The following is a 16,453-nucleotide window of genomic DNA, read 5'->3' as shown; positions in this document are numbered from 1 at the left end:
TAACAAAGTTCTAAGCAACTCTTTATTATTTGTTTTGTTTTTTTCTGTCTTCTTGCTTCTCTCTCCCTCAGCAGGAAAATATAGACCGGTCTTCCAATCACAGACAGACTGATCTCATTGGTCCAAGATTTCAGCAACCGGCCAATCAGAGTTCTCCTAACCATCAAGGTTGGTCCTTTTTTTTGTTTTGTTTTTTACCTGATTGCACATTTAAAATGTCTAGTTTTGGGCATGTTTTGGAGCTTGTCATTTAAGACTGCATGCTATTTAAAATATACATAAAATAAAATACATATCAAACATTTTTCCATTGCCATTCTGTTCACGTGTTGGTTTTGGGGGTGTGATATATATTTGGGTCTCTTCCGCTGTCAACACTTGAGCTGTTCAAAGGATGATGTGCATGGACGCAGGGTGCTATTATAATTACACTGTCTATGGAATTGTGCCATACAGGGCTCATCCATGACAATCGGAGCATGAGAATTAAACACAATATTGGCTCAGCATGGGAGGTAAGGGTGGGGAGTCTGTGAGGACTCAACCAGTGAATTAGAACGCTTGTCGCTGGCATGGGAAATAAATGGAGCAGAAATTACATTGTCATTTTTCAGGATCATCTGGGATAGAGGGAACTGAGGACTGGAGAGGCAGATGAATGGAGATGAGTGTCACTAGGCGATATTTTTGTTTACACACTCGGAATATCTCTTTGTCATGCTTATTTTACAGTTTCATATATTGGACGACAAATTATTACAAGAGCTCATTCAAGCACTTTAACACTCGATTGGTACATCTGGATTTTTAGTCGAATCACTGTACTTGCTGACATTATTAAGCTTGTTTTCAAATAACTATCCACTTTTATCCTTTTTAGCCCATTAAAGTCACAAGTATTCACAAATGAAACAGTACAGCTTTGTTGGACAATGGCCTTTATCGAATCATTTGCAAGCCAGTATTTGATTTGATGAAATAGGAGCTGCTCTGGATGATGTTCTCAACATGCAGCTGTGCTAACCACATTAGGTTATAATTAATTTAGTGTGGAGTTGAGTGTTTTGCACAGCTTATGTTGGTCCAAGTGCGTAAGTAGAAAACTGACAAGACCACATTGTCCAGTACCTTAGCATGCCACGTGAGTCATCTCGTGTCAAGGGCTCAGAGTGTGCTAATTCCTTCTGCTTTTGTTGTTTTTCTCCATGTTCGCGTCAGTTATTTCTCTGGTATAACGGAGCTTAATGACAGCATGTGTTTTGACACAGCAAGTTTTTTGTGTGTTCTGATGTATCTCTGACAATAAGGAAAATCGGCATCTTTACAATCTGAATTCTTGGGTGTTATTTCATATTTTGGAATTGTTCTGACATCGTTCTCTCCTTATGAAGGCAAAAAAAGACCCATATTGTCTAACACATCTTAAACGTCTTCTGTCATAAATACACTTTGCCGACTGCAAGATGAAATCCTCTGAATGTGACTATGTAAAGGTTATTTAATAGTAGCAGTATTTATTGGCCTTTTTGAATCCAGTGAATGTAGCAAAATGCCATCTGCCACAAGTGTAAGATGTTTGAGTCCCACATCTCTCCACTGTCGCACCTCAGACCCTCACTGGTAAACATGGATGTGACCATTGTTCCTGGTGGTGGTGGGGGCATATCTGTGATGGGTATGCAGCTGCTAGGCAACAAATCCCATCAATGCTACCAATGCAACCAATGCAGTTCAGTAATCTGATGGCGTGGCTCCTCAGGGGGTCAACCAGTCAAGATCTCAGGCTGGAAATGAAGATCCTAGGTCTTCAAGTTATGCTTGGTATTTTTAAGGAGGATGTGACAGACGCACCATTTTAACAAACAGCATTTCACCCAGTTCGTGTGAAATTCATTCTTAGGTCCTGTATGTATTATGCCTAAGCTCTGACACTTTGGCTTCCCACAGAGATATGTCAAGGTCATCCCAGCAGGGGAGTGACAATGCTAACTTCTCACTTAAGGGGAAGCTAGTGGGTGGAGGTTGAAATGCTTTTAGCAAGAGCTACATCAGTGTGGCAGCTGCAAAGCTTTTGGGTTTGGGCTTTTGTGTGCAGGCATGCAGCAAAGAACAAGGGTGAATACTTGGTCAGACCCCAAACATTGAGAAGGTGTGTTTGGACGTGTATAGCAGTGTGAGAAGATTTGTGAGAGTGTAACAAGGGATATTATATTATAATTGGCCCTGTGAACCATAACTCTGTGGCAAGCCTAACACTATTGAGAGATTAACAGTGGTCAGCCAGCTGATAGACCATCATCCCTCTAGCCAGATCTGCGCTGTTAATTATCACTCTAAGCAATTTCACCCACTTTTCCTTTTACATATAATTCCCACTCAGATGTGTTTCTGATCCTCTGTTCACTCCTGTATTTTCTTTCCTTCAGTTCTTGTCCAATCTTCCCCCTCCTCCTCCTCTCCTCCAGTTTCATTCAGACCCTATCCCACACTCCCTCCAAATCAGGAGGCTTGGCCCTCAGTGGGTGTTGTCACCGGAGGTATTGTACTCCCCAGTGCAGAGCCACGCTTAACAGTTCAGACTTGGCCCGTCTATACTCCCCCAATCTCTTTGAATGTAAACCCCTCTGCTGGGCTCGTATTCAAATGCTGTTTGTCCCTCAGTACATCTTTTGTGTGTGTGTGTGTGTGCAGTTGATGTACTGTACATGTATATATTCCCCCTTCTTTAGGGTTGCGGCCCTTTTTGTTTTCTTAACTAGCAGGAATGAATAAAAGATGAAAAGGCAGCATTCCTGGAGAGCCATACGTGTCTGCCATCATCGCAATAGTCTTGCTTTTGTCCACGTCGCTCTCTCGCTAATGATCCAAAATATTCAAAACTGATTTTATGCAGATTTTTGTCAGGTCCAACTAGTTCAGTGTGTTCTGACTGTATTTGGCGTGGCTCAAACAATAGAGGGTGCTTGGGCTATTTTTACCCCTAATTTAACCTGTTATGGGTCCTATGAAGAGGAGGGAGGGCAGTAAAGATGTCAGAGGAGGAGGGGAGGGAATGAATTCCACTCATGGGAGAAGTGAAACGATGAGTAAATGAGAACAGTAATGTCCGTGTTGGTCTTGGAGCGGTCGAGGCTTTATATTTGGATCTGACTTCTCCAGTGGAGTTTAGGCCGAGTTCTTTAAAAAGAAAAGGGGAAAGGATTTGGTTATTATGAATAAACCAAAAATATACTTATCAAATATGACAGTTAAAGCAATTTGCTCAAATGGAGCTTAAATAGTAACCCAGTGCTCTTCAAATGTAGAAGAAAAGCACAGTAACTGAACCACCTCCACGTGGATGCACAGTCTCTAAGATGATAGGATCCAGGATAATCGCACCTCTTAAAGGACTAATTTAGCGAAAGGATTAAGTAATGAGGTACTTGTTACCTGTGCTCATATCCATTTACCGCTCAGTATTAGGACTAATTTCTGCCGCTAGTGATTTCCTTCCTACCCATTCTGTTGTGTGATCCCTGTTGCATTTGTAAATACTTCCTGTGAGGAACGGATGAGGCTGAGTCAGAGCCTGTAGCTGTAAGATTTTTAACCGAGATGCCTCTCGGGTGAATACAGCTTTAAATAAATCCTGCTATCTGTTGGTTCTTTCAATCTGTTTTGCTCTGTAAACTTTGCGCATGGTGGTGAATAGGAGTGCAGCAACTGTGTAATGGCTTTCACAGCGAGGTTCAGTGTTGTTTTAAAGCTCCATGCCTACAACAAGGCTCATAACATGGTAGTGATGCTGTACATTAAGCATATGCATCAGAGCTGCTACTTGTCTCTTTCTTTCCTCCCTGTTTTGAGTCTAAAGCTGCAGCTATGTGTGCTTCCTGCTGCACGAGCTGCTGTGATATTTTATTAGTATATTATAATTTCTGTAATATAGTGAGAGCACATGTGAGGATAGATATAAAGGTTTGTGTCATTTCTCGTGGCTGCCAAAGCCAAGTATCACGTGTAGCTTCTGTTTTCTGGGCTGTGTCCAACGACGAACAATGATAGGCTGCTTCCCTCTCCAGATCTTCAGAGTTTAAATCCTGTGCATGTGTGCGTGCCTGCCTGCATGCCTTCTGTGTCATCAGTCTGTCTGCCTCACGCCACGGAGCATGACGCATATCTTTGTTTGTGCGATTGTGACATGCATTGGTGATTGCGATCATATGACTGATAATGACGCACAAGTCTTCCATAGCTGCAAGAGTTTATGGGTGGTGTTTCTTTGTATGCTGACAGTTCCCCAGAAGCCATACTAGGTCGGGTACATGCTCTCCCTACCTTGAGGGTCATGTCGCATCTCTGAAGAATAAAAAGGATAAAAGTAATTTTTGAAATTTGGTCTTACATTTCATGTAGATTTTCTAAACTTTTAGATATATGTAGATTTCCTTTTTTAAACAACAGGTGCAGCATGCAGGTCGTGGTGCTCTGTTCGATATTACAACTGTGTTGTCTGTCCTTAGTCCTGTGTTTAGCCCCGTATGCACCCTGGATCCTGTGGCATATAGGTCTTTAGCTCTCTAGGCTATCTATAAGTAGCTGCTGCAGCTTATCTGTCACTATTTATACCTGCAGATTAAGCGCCAGCAGTTCAGACACCTGTGGTGCACCTTCCTTACATTTTGTTTTAAGGAAAAGGTCCTCAAAGGCGACACAAAAGTTTTAGCAGGTAGCTATAGCTAGAGGCAGAGCCATGCCTTTGCATGTAGATGTTTGCGTGAAGATACTGACTCACTAACCTGTGACGCCTCTTGTTGTTTAATCCCTCCTTCTTCTTTTTTTTTTTCTCCCTTTTTTTCCCAGAAGAGGGAAAAAGTGGCATTTCCAAAAGAAAAATGGCCCATTGCCAGACTGGTGCTCACTTTGAGGCCAGTGCTTTTAAAACTACATTAGTCAGATTACAGTTTTCCAATGTAAGCTTTCTGATGAGTCATGGGATTTTTACCTGTGATATGACACCTGCATGATCCAGCTGTCAGGTGAGCTGCACTCTGAGTCAGCAGGGACACGACGTGAGGCATGTGGGGCTCATTTGAATTCTGACAGCAGTCCGGTGTCTGTTAAAGTTACAATGTAGTATTAATTTACATTCATTAGATTAGTATTTTTTTTTTCTCAAGTATACTGGGTATAGCCTAAGGTTTTGTGGATGCAGGAGGCGGCTGGTGCTAACAAAGCATCTGTATTACTTTCCATTTCATTTAGACTTACCAATTAGTTAATAACAGAACTATGATCTAAAGCTGACGTGTGCATATTCATAAATGAGCATAGATGTATAATCCATCCACATAAGATTTTTCACAAAGGGCATCTTCACTGCTGAACAAGAAACTAACAACCTCAGTGCTTCCTAATCCCAAAAGTCTTCTGGTCCTGTGTTCCAGGGATGCAAATTTAATGTAGTTTTTGAAAAATGTTTGTTTTCAGGAGTCTCAAAGCTCCTTTCCTCATCCAATTAGTTTGTCTCCCTCTAGTGGTTTGCATTTGTGCAACAGCACGGTTGGGATCTCTACAGAGACCTTATGATAAATTCATGGGATAGATTTCTTTTTCATAATGGAGAATTATTAATCACAAGCAGAATCACAGCTGCGGCTTGTAATTTAAAAAGAGCAAAGTTGGGCTGTCAGTTTACCCAGATGCTCAAACTTTCACAGCATGGAGCAATTAGACGAGTTTCCCTTCAGCTGAGCTCACGTCAGGCTTTGATAAAACATGCTCCTGGAGTCGGTTGAAAAATTCACTTCAGGAATTTAAATGTGCCTGGAGGTTTTCGCGAGGACTTTGAAGATAGACACCTTCTGAGAAGAATTTCACATCTTTCTTTTAAAGACATTTAAAAGCTGAGTGTTTGAAAGCTGCCCTGAATGCAGAGCAGATGCTTGCAGTGCGGTGCCTTTACATTGAACCCCAACGGTTGGAGCTGAAAAGTGTCATGGGCAGGTTTGTGCTTGTACCTGATCTCCCTGGAGATTTGGCTCACAGGGCATTACGGTGTATTCAGTCGAGATGTTAAGATATTCCTGCTGATTGAGCACTCTGGCAAAACTGGCAACAAATCTGTGCGCGTGTCTGTGTGGGCGCTTGTGTGTTGTGTATTTTCTTTCTTTTTTTCTTTTACCTTGAGTTACTAGTGCAAAGGTTCAAATCCAGGCCACAGCTAGATGAGAAACTGAAAGGGGAAAGTGGCTGAATACCCAGGGACTTAATCATTTTACTGTGTTTTAAAATAAGAATCAGTCCTATAAGTCTGCAGCACTCGCACCCCCAACCCCACTATGTGTTGTTGCACTTACAGGATACCTATTATGCTGATTTCCACCTTTAGATTTTTAGGTATTTGGGCACTTGAGTTGTCTGTATGAACTTTTTGAACATGGTTTTACAGCAGCTGCTCTATTAGCTGGAGCGAGTTTCAGCTGACGGTCACAGTTGCCGATCTTTTAAAGTGGGGAAAAGTATCCATAGTTGCCAAAATTGTTTCTACCAGGCTGTGAACATGCTTTTAAATGCTAAAGTTGGACATTTTAACACTGAGTTTATGGGGGCTGACTTTTTATTTTTAATATTTATTTTGAAGTCTCCTCTAAAGGAACTGGTTTTTTTTTTTGGTTTTTTTTTTGTTTGTTTTTTTAACTGCGTTGGCTGTTTTGGCTCCTATCACTTCAAGGCCCCCCACCCTGTAAACAAGTATACGGTTTTAAAAAAGGAATACAGAAAAGGAGTGGACTGGTACTCATATAGTGCTTTTTAAGTTAAGCACTCAATTCTGTAACTAAGCACTTTAAACCTACCTCACACACTAATGAATGCACAGAGGCAAGATGCTGAACTCAGCCAGGGTTTGAACCACCACCTACCTTCTGAGTGGTAGATGATCCACTCTACCTCCTGAGCCTACAGAAGAGCTTGGACCGATCTAAAACATATGACCATTGGCCCACAGTGCAAATTTCACATACACGTTATTTGAAACCTCAAATTTAATATGCGCACTGGTTCCCTTTGGTGTTTGTCGATTTGTTGTAGTTCTTTTCATTACACAAGCAGTTCATGCTGTTACTTTACAGGAGCTCATGTCAGGTTAATGCTAACTCACAGATTTGTTCTGCCATATCTGTGTCTTTTAGAGGATGATGTCGACTTGGAGGCCCTGGTGAATGAAATGGACTCTTCACTGGAGAGCCTGTACTCGTGCAGCGGTCCACAGACAGAATCGACTCCTCTGCTGCACAACGGACAGACCTCGACGTCACACAGCCACCACCATCAAGCACATCAACACAACCAGCCACGGCAGGGACAGCACTCACACGGGATAAGCCACATCTCCCCAGAGCCGCCCTCCTCGTCTTCAGACTCGCCTCAAACCGGCCTCCGACGGTCACAGCCGATGCACATCAATGCTGTCAGGTAGCTGCTCAACTAGTTTCATCTCCTCCAGTTATGAGCTTTCTGTTTGTTTGTTTTTTGCTTGATGTGATAGTAAACTTAACTTTCAGTGTTAAGAGTATGGGTTTAAAGTTCGGACTGGAGGAAACCTATAAAGAGAATCTATTATGCTGCCCCCCCCCCTCAATTCTACATGGCCAAAGTTTCAAATTAGGTCAGTGTAAGTCGTTGTAATCTTCATAAGCCAAAGGCTCAAGCTTCAGACTGCTCTAAATATTTGGTTTTCCACAGTGACGGCAGAAGCAGAAACTCCATGTACCTCCTGTTCAAAACTTTTGTGTGTGAGGCACAGCCAATCAGATCAGAGTTGGCTTTACAGAAGGGGAGAGGGTGCTAAAAATGCTTGTTTGAGGCAGTAGATGAACTGAGGGGCTTTAGTAATTAACAGGATAAGAGGAGTAAGCATGCTTTTAGTCTGTGATGTGTGCAAAGTAACTTGGTAGTATTCAAAGTTAAATGTGGAGCTGGATGGGAGTTCAGGCTCCATTTAATCTGAGACATTAGGTTTCAGTATATGTTACACCATCTTTGGGCATCTCATTCATCCTCTGTTAACTGTCAAGACATGTGCAATCATCGCCCTAAAATAAGTAAATTTAAAAAAATGCTAAAAACAACAGGGCTATAACTGCTCGTGCACCCACAGAATCAGCAAAAGTGTGGTAGTAACTTCAGCCACAAACTTCTTTCAGCCTCGTATTATGCGTTTGCCACATGCGTAGCCACACAGCAAGACTTCAAACCCTTTTTTTCTCTTCAAATTTCAAAAGAGAATTTTCACTGTACACCATCATCCCTCCACACCCACTCGATAATTGAGCATAACGGTTCCTCCTGGCTCCCGATCTGTAACCCCTGTATGACCCGTTCCTCCCTTTCACTCCTCTTTTACATCAGCCTGCAAAGGCGAGAAGAAGATTCTCATTTATTTAAGTACCATGTGCATATGTCTCTTTCAAATTAAACCGTGCTAACCCGCATCCTCCTCGAGGCTGCACTCATACACGTTGGGAGAATAGAAGTATAGCTGTGTGCATGCACCGCAGAGCTGGTGTCAGCGCCCATTACTCGCCTTTGGACTATGTGACAATAACACAGGAGGGGAGCATCAGGTAATGGAGTATTCTGTCTTATGAGCGCTCTTTTTCAAACGCACAGAAGCAGGCCCTGAAGTTCTTATTATTCAGGACTGACCTCTAGATAACCCTGTTCTCCGGCTCAGATGGGACGACATCAAAAGGCCCGTTCCCTTTTGAACTCGCTGGGTTCTTCGGAGCGACAGAGCTCGACTGAGGAAGAGAAACGGAGGCTAAGCAGTCTTCCACACATTTATTTATTTGTAGTTATTAAGCTGGGATTCCACAAACAGACTTGCCAATTTAAAAAATACTGAAAGTAATGGTTGATTGGCTGTCCGATAATAATTTGAGTCTTACACTGCATGTGCCAAATTTATATATTTAAAAAAAGAGAAATCTGCTTTAAAGCGATGTCTTGATTCGTCATTGATGTATTATTAATTGAAAAAAATTAACTAGCTGGCTGGGGTGGCTCTGTGATTTCCACTTGCTTCGAGACTGTTCATTACGAGCAGATCAGACAGAAACGGGCATGAGGCTGAATACTGTACAGCAGAACTTTATTAATTCTAGCCGCCTTTCCTGCACATATTTCACAGCTGTCAGCAGCTCTGTTTTAAAGTTTGCTTCTAAAAAGGCTGTTCCAGGTCATGGACTTGGACTAAAGTTTGTTTTTTGTTTTTTGTAACCATAATAATAAACATAAGCTTAAACCAAAAGAGATGCTCTGTTCATCAAACCACTTTACACGTCTTTATCCGCCTCTTTCTTCAGGAGATTGCAGGAGCAGGAGCAGCAGCTGAGGACGTCATCTCTCCCGGCCATCCCCAACCCTTTCCCTGAGCTCTGCAGTCCAGCTAGCTCACCTGTCCTCAGTCCTGGGTCTCTACCACCTGGGGAACCTTCCTCGGGCAAATATGTAAGTAAAATTCAAGTTGGTTTTTTTTTTTTTTTTTCGCCTCTTTTTCACCAGTTTCCGCCACTTAAAAAAAAACAAACAAGTATCCATAACTCGAAGTTTCGAAATATTTTGTTGAAATTTCGACTTATTAACTCGAAATTTGGAGAAACATAACTCAAAATTTCGAGTTACTTTTCTCGAGTTAGCTCTGCCAATCATTAAGCTACGTGAATGAGGTCACTTTCTTGTTACCCGGAAGCATATGGCGCAGAGTAACGCGCACTCAAAACCGCATCGCAAGAAATTGGCGCTTTCGTGTGCACGTTTGCTGATAGCGACGTCATGTGATTCAGCTAATAACACAAGGATTTCATCATGTTTAAAGCCACGCTGAAAATACTCAGCAATCTGTGGATTCATGACTGGATATAATACTGGTAGCTTAGCTGTAGCATTTGTAGCTCAGGGCTTCAGCTTCCGGGTAACAAGGAAATGACGTCATTCACGTAGATTACTGATTGGCAGCGCTAACTCGAAATTTCAAGTTATGGATCCTTTTTTTTTTTTTTTTTTGTGGCGGAAACGGGCTTCCATACTTTACATGTTAATCTCTTTGCGTTTGGATGTGTTGGATCAAAAACATTTTTTGTCTTATTGTTTGGGAGAGCATGGAAGACTTTTTTTTTTTCCCCTCTTGAAGAACTGGATGTGACACATTCACAGACCCTTGATTTATTTTCATGTTGTTGACTGAAGCACATTCGACTCAAAGTGCTGTATTTGTTTTGAAGGATGCAGATTTTAAATATTGTGAATCATCTGTATGCTAGCCATGTCAAACATTTGGGAAAGTCTCCTGGCTCACATCTGCCCCGTGTTTTGCTCGTCTGAGGCATGTTTATTGCTTGCATGTGATGACACTGTACTGTACAGTGCACATGTTTTCAAGAGGGTTTGCGGCTCGATTTAAGGAAAATAGTGAGATGTGGACTGGAAGCGTTTGTGTGTGCGTGTGTGTTTGTTTGTGAGCATGTGTACCTGCACACATGGCTGAATGTTGGCATGTGTGTTTGTTATGTGCTGACAAAGATTTAGGGACTCTTCTGTCTGTTCCTGGAAGCTGGAGTCTCTCTATTAACAAGGTTAATGATCTTCATATGGAACCAGCCAACACTGGTTACAGTAACATAGCAGTTTACAGTAATATGGGGGTGGACTATTTCTCATAAATACTCTGGCTGCAGCTCCTGCCTGTTCTGGTACGAGATCACAGACTCTAGTTCCAGCTGAGTCGTTCTGAGCCCTCCCTCAAAAAACAAAAGTTGTGTGGAAACGTTCTGAGCTTGAAATCCTAGATGTGCCATAAATCCAGGTACCTTGTGAGGCAGCTGGATTCTCATGAGATCTTACGTCTTGCCCAGTGTGTAGCATATGTGCTTGTGAGTGAACCACAGTTGAGTTCCCTGGCATCCACGGCTGTGGTTTTGTTTTGTTTTTCTTTTTTGTCTTTTTTTATTTTATTTTTTTGTCTTTTTTTGGTGTGACGACAGTCAAAAAGGAAACAAGCTGGACTGGTGTATACTGCGCTCTAGCATCAGCTATAGCAGAGTTTCTCTGTTTTTGTAATAGACAAACAAAAAAGTTTCTTTCCCTTAACTGGTTTTGAAAGAAGTTGAATTTATCGTCTGTTTTCACTGATACATTTTATCTAATTAGTTTTAAATTATAAAAAAAATGTTTTATTTTATTTTTTTTTGGTCTGGCTTTTTCAAAACTGTTCCAGACACTGCTTGCCAAGCTCATCAGGTATCAAACACACCTTGGTAAATCATCGGTCATGCGGTTAAAAAGATTAATGTCTCACGAGGACTTTGAGTTTCAGATTAAATTGCTAACTGTGCAAACATTTTGTCTGTATGTTAGTAAAGCAGGCGTATTGGGTAAATATTCGAAACCACTTTATTATAGTGGGTGACTCACTCTGCATGTGAATGTTTTTGATGTTTTTTGTTTTAAAATACACATATTAAATTAAATATTCTATGCAGAGTGTAAAGTGCGGTCTTGGGGAATGTGGAGAGGAACTGGAGTTGTTACAAACCAACAGTTTCCACTAACATTGAAGCAGAGCTGCGGTGATCTGATGTGTTGTTTGTGCCGAGCATTGTAACAAGCAATGATTTAATAAAGCAGCAAAAGATGAAAGCCTGACTGATTATTAGACTTTTTTGTATTTTATTTTAATTTTATTTTTTATTATTAGACTTTTAAGGCATAGACCAATATTTGGTGGTGTGTGGTTTTTGGTTTTTTTTTTTTTGTTTTTTTTTCTCCTCTCCAATATTCAGATACATCTGGCAGCATTTAGTTTTTCCCAACACAGCTGGACATAAACTGGGCTGGGGTTGTCTTTGTAGGAGAGGAAATTGTTGAATGCCTCAGGTGGACAAACTCTATTTCCACACCCATAACATGGTTGAAGGGTCGTCTTTACTTTTAATCTTTTAAATTGTAATTTACCGACTGTAATTGCTGCTGTGATTCATTAGCAAATGGCTAATTACCAGCTGATGATATTGGCCCTATGATAAATCAGTCTGGCTCCTATTACTGTTGTTCTGTATATGACAACTCCAAGCTAACGTTTTGTTTACATCTTTCACGCGCTGTGTAAACATTTAATTTCATCATGAAGTGTTTGTCTTGTGAGACTGGTTTGATTTTAATTATGAGAGATCTGTTTGCCAGTCATAATTGAAGGTTAGCATGACGTGCTGAATCTCTGCTATACATATACTGAGACTGTAATAAACCTTGAACATACCCATAAAGATAAACAGCCCCCCCCCCACAAAAAAAGACCAACAGGACCTTTTGCAGGTTTTTTACAGATCACCAAACTTTTACAAAGAAGAGCAACTATGGAAAATGTAACTCCTTTTGTGTGTTTACGGTGTACACACTTTTGTAAACATGCAAACGCGCTATGCATCCGTCCATGCATACGGGTATATTTGTTTTTTAGATACATGTGTGGCTGCATTCACAAACGCCTCTTACTCTTTGTGAGTTCTGTAAACTATTTACAGCACTGGCACTGTCTATCCATTGTTGATAGCAATGGAAAGTATGTCTCATTGGAAATTTGATTCAGCACCTTTCCACTAAAAACTCTCCCATGGAGCAATCTCATCTCACACCAGTGCCTAATAAGGGGGTCCAGTTTCGGAGACGATGGCACCACTTTCTTGTGGTATAGTGGTTCAGATCCATAAAGAAGAAAGTGAGTTGTTTAGGTTTGACATGTAGGATGGTGAGCATGTAAATTATTGCACCTACTTTCTACTTTATCATTTAAACCATATGTGCCCTGTTGTGTGCCTTTTTTCTTCTTTCTGCCCTTTCTTCTGTCTTTGACATTGTCTCTGTGTACTCATCTGCATGTCCTCCAAATACTAAATTAAAGCAGCCAGTCTGCTGTGGAGAAGTTTCTGTTTAGTTTACAGAATTTTCCGACCTCCAGGCGTTTTCTGACAGACTCATACTTCTGTCTTTCTGGTCCTCCTTACTTCAGCCCTTGGCCTCCGTGCATGAGGATGTAGTGCAGGGCTGTCAGGAATCATTGGCCACGCAGTTTGACACAGCCATATGATTCGCAATTACCCACCCAGCCCCCAAAAGCCACCCCATCCCAACCCATTCCCGTTTTCCTCCACTTAATTCTCAGCTCTCCTTTCACAGGCTTTTTTTTTTTTAACTGTACACTGTGAAATACATGGGCTAGTGTTTTCTTTTGTTTTGTGTTTTTATTTTATTTTTAATGAACAGAGATCAAATACAGTGTTCGTGTAAAGCTTTAGTCAGTGATGGTGCATGAGAATAATTAAAATAGGTTATTTCAAGAGCTTCTGGATGATCAACAAAGCTGAACTATCTAGTTTTTTTTTTTTTTTTTTTTTTTTTTTTTTTTTTTGTAAGATCACTGACACTTAACTACTGTGGCATGTTTAAAAGCGTGCATAGGTACTGTACATTGTATTACTGCCAACATGCTTTTTATTTTAGGCAGTTCTCCGGCTACATACATGTACCCATTGTGAACCATGTAGGACAGCATGTATGCTTGTGTTATGGGAAATCCTCTAAGAAACAACAGTAGTGTAGTCATTGCTTGGTGGATGCTGTGCTTCCATAGTTGTCCCATTCATTCTGGAGTAAAAAGCAGTGATATGGTCACTGGATAGCCAGATTTTGTTGGCTTCAGCATACCCTGTATGTCCTGTAGCCCTTTACTCCACATTATGGCAGGCTTCTCTTGTCTGTTTCACTATCATCCCAATGGGGGGGGTGTTAAACTGCATCTGTCCTTTTCTCTCTGTCATCATCTCTTGTTAGGTCTTTACTCCAAGCTTTTAGTCATCCAAAGATCCACTTGGTCTTAGCTTGGCCCTAGTACTTCCAAGTGTGTCCTGTGACAGTTAAGTTCTGTAGATGAATACTCATTTGCACATGATGATATGACAAACCCAAAATAGCTCATAGTGCCAGACAAGCTGGGGAAGATTGGTTGACACTAATAATGTGCAAATGGGCTGTTGGTTTTCAGTGTCATCATCATGTCCAGTTGAGCAAGTCGGATTAAATAAAATTGTAATTGCTGTGTTTTTTAGGCAGATTTAAGAAAACTGACAGTCTAAAATTTCATCAGTGTTCTAGCATGAATGAACACTGGCTATTCTTCAGATATAATATGTTCAGTGTTATAAAAGTATTGCATCTGATTATGTGTTTTCTGAAAGATAACAGAGCCTTGCATGTAAAATCACCATCTCTATGCAAATATTGCATCTGGACATACAGGCCACTGACTAACACTGGCCTCACAGCCCATTGCTAGTTTCAGTCATTATGCAAATGTGCTTTTTAAAAGTTTTACAGTCAGTTGAGACGGCACAAGTCACTTGGAACGAGTGAGGAAATGTTTCTCCCACTGAAAACGCTACGTCCAGATGAATAGAGACAACTTTTTTTTTTTTTTTGGGACCTTGCTACATGCTTTTATTTGCCTTTTGCCTTTTTCCTTTAGAGATGCCTTCATGGCATAGTTTCAGAAAAGTTTTGCAAACATTCCTCAAATATATTACTCCACATTGGCATCATGACATCACAAAGTTCTTGCAGATGTGTTATCTAAACATCTGCGATGTGACTCTCCCATTCCACCACATCCCAGAGGTGCTGGGATCTGGTGACTGTGGAGGGATAAAGTCATTGCCATATGCAAGAAATCCTTTTGAGATGATCTGACAAATTGCATTATCCTGCTGGAAGCAGGATTCGGCAACTGGAACGGGTGTTGTCAGCAACAGTACTCGGGTAAACAATGCTCAGTTGATAAGGCCATGAAAACATCCCCCACACTGTTACCCTTTCCTGTTATTTATGCCAAATTTGGACCCAACTTCCTGTATCTCAAGGCTGATCAGGACAGGCAAAGCTTCTTCACTCTTCTGTTGTCTAAATTTGGTGATCATTGAATTTTAGCCTCAGTTTTCTGTTCTTAGCTGATGACCTGAAGTGGACTTTGGTTATAACTAGTAGTTATTTTAGTTGCTGTTGCCACCGGTTGAGGCATCCTGGCCTCCTTCTTTCCTCTGACCACCTGCTTGTTCCAGAGAACTGCCATTGGATATTTTCCCTCTGACCATTTTTTGTAAACGCTAGAAACGGTTGTGTGGGAAATCCCAGCAGATCAGCAGTTTCTAAAATACTCAGACAGCCCATCTGGCACTAAAAACAAGTTACTAAAATCACATCAATTCTGATGCTCAGTTTGTGCATGTCAAGTCATCTTAAAAGTTCAAAATTCACACATTTTATTTAATTTTTTGATTGTTTGTTTTCAAAATAGTGATTAAAGAAGCTTCAAAATAATGGAGACTATAATAATATGTAATAGTTTTACAAGGTGTACTGTTTATTCCACGTATAAATGGATTGTCATTTTAATAAAACTCAGAATTCTTAGACGTCCGTTCTGTTGGTTGGAGGAGGAAAATAAACATAACAGTATTTAACCAGAAACAGCTGATGTATAAATAAAGGACATCAATCCATCCCACCTCTCAGCACTCAAACAAGGCATTCCCTGGCTGTTGCTTTCATGAATGTTGAAAATGCTCCAGGTCAAAGGGCAGATTTTTCCATTGTAAACTCAGAATGGAATGCTGCTGATGCCCAAACTGTTGGCCTTAATGTGTGGGAACATCTGTGGCTGCGCGCAGCTGTGCGTGTGTGTGCGCGCATGTATGCAAAAGTAGAGGTCTGTTGGCGAGGAGGGTCGTTTTTGTGTATTTGCACGTTTCTAACGCACGTACGGCTGTCTTTACGATAGGGGATCTGTAGGTTTGAGTGCTCGACAGTACGTTTATGTGCGCGCATTCCCGTGTTCTGCAAGCCACACTGTGCAGAGATCAAAGGTGACGCAGCGCCAGAAATCTGCTGGCTCACTCTTCCAGCTGCCAGCCTTGCTTTTAAGTGGATCTTAAAGTAAAACATGGAAAACACACACATACAGACACTTGTTGTATTCTGCAATCACTGGCGAGTTACATTTATACATTTGTGGTGTACGTGTGTGTGATTTGTACTGTTTATGTCTTTGTGATTATTTGTAACTCAGACTGGATGTTTTATTGTGCGTGTGTATAGACATGTGTGTTTGATGCATGTCTGCCTGTTGGCCTCATTATTCCTAACATTATATCTAGCCCTGAGCTCAAAGTGATGCTTTTTGTGGCAGGAGTAAAAATAAAATGCAAGGAGCAGTAACCCTTTGTGAGAACTCGTATGCTGACTTTCTTATTATTATATCTGTGAAATGTAATGATTAACCCAAGTAATCAAAGAGTTTTGCAGTTTATTTTTTTTAATTTTCTGCTTTGCTGATGTAATCGACTGCATTAAAACATATCCC

General features: G+C 41.0%; 1 protein-coding gene across 3 annotated transcripts in view; it reads left to right on the top strand.

Moving 5' to 3' along the window:
• grb10b (growth factor receptor-bound protein 10b) overlaps positions 1–16,453 on the top strand; it is a 75,170-nt gene that overhangs the window by 32,599 nt on the left and 26,118 nt on the right. For 2 of the 3 annotated variants that reach the window (XM_085291076.1, XM_085291074.1), the window contains exons 3-5: positions 72–168; positions 7,176–7,458; positions 9,351–9,495. In XM_085291076.1, coding sequence (XP_085147202.1) covers positions 72–168; positions 7,176–7,458; positions 9,351–9,495 — 525 coding nt within the window. The remainder of the gene's footprint in view (positions 1–71; positions 169–7,175; positions 7,459–9,350; positions 9,496–16,453) is intronic. The other variant, XM_085291075.1, reaches the window with a different exon arrangement.

The sequence above is a fragment of the Mchenga conophoros genome, linkage group LG11 (assembly GCF_057382185.1).
Source record: "Mchenga conophoros isolate Kocher_MC1m ecotype Shallow Benthic linkage group LG11, M_conophoros_male_GT1.1, whole genome shotgun sequence".
Classification (NCBI taxonomy): Eukaryota; Metazoa; Chordata; class Actinopteri; order Cichliformes; family Cichlidae; genus Mchenga; species Mchenga conophoros.
The sequence above is the reverse complement of the archived record's forward strand: the minus strand, read 5'-3'. Positions and strand labels throughout refer to the sequence as shown.